The sequence below is a fragment of the Nestor notabilis genome, unplaced genomic scaffold (genome assembly GCF_000696875.1).
Source record: "Nestor notabilis isolate BGI_N333 unplaced genomic scaffold, ASM69687v1 scaffold18561, whole genome shotgun sequence".
Classification (NCBI taxonomy): Eukaryota; Metazoa; Chordata; class Aves; order Psittaciformes; family Psittacidae; genus Nestor; species Nestor notabilis.
The window spans coordinates 8,610-8,872 of record NW_009915346.1 but is presented as its reverse complement, the minus strand read 5'-3'; the positions used below and the strand labels follow the sequence as shown (position 1 = coordinate 8,872).

The window sequence follows — 263 nt, the reverse complement described above, 5'->3', positions numbered from 1 at the left end:
CCTCTGGCCGTGGTTAGGCCAGTGCTGGTGGTGTGCTCCCTCCTTCTCTCCCAGGTGCCGGCTCCGTGTCCACTGACAGAGGAGATTCTAAAGGAGGGCCTCTCCCTCCTCTGTAAGACCAGCAACGGCCTGGCCCACGCCTATGTCAAGTTTGAAGCCAAGTCCAAGTGAGTGTGCAACATCTGCCCGGGAGAGCTATGGAATGGTTTGGGACGGAAGGGACCTTAAAGCTCCTCCAGTTCCTGCCACGGGCAGGTACCCCT

At 59.3% G+C, this 263-nt stretch overlaps 1 protein-coding gene across 1 annotated transcript in view; it reads left to right on the top strand.

Moving 5' to 3' along the window:
* Positions 1-54: 54 nt before the first annotated feature.
* LRRC23 (leucine rich repeat containing 23) overlaps positions 55-263 on the top strand; it is a gene marked incomplete at both ends in the record, with an annotated part of 6,147 nt that continues 5,938 nt past the window's right edge. Inside the window, one exon of the mRNA XM_010024102.1 lies at positions 55-167. Within this exon, the coding sequence (XP_010022404.1) occupies positions 55-167 (113 nt within the window). The remainder of the gene's footprint in view (positions 168-263) is intronic.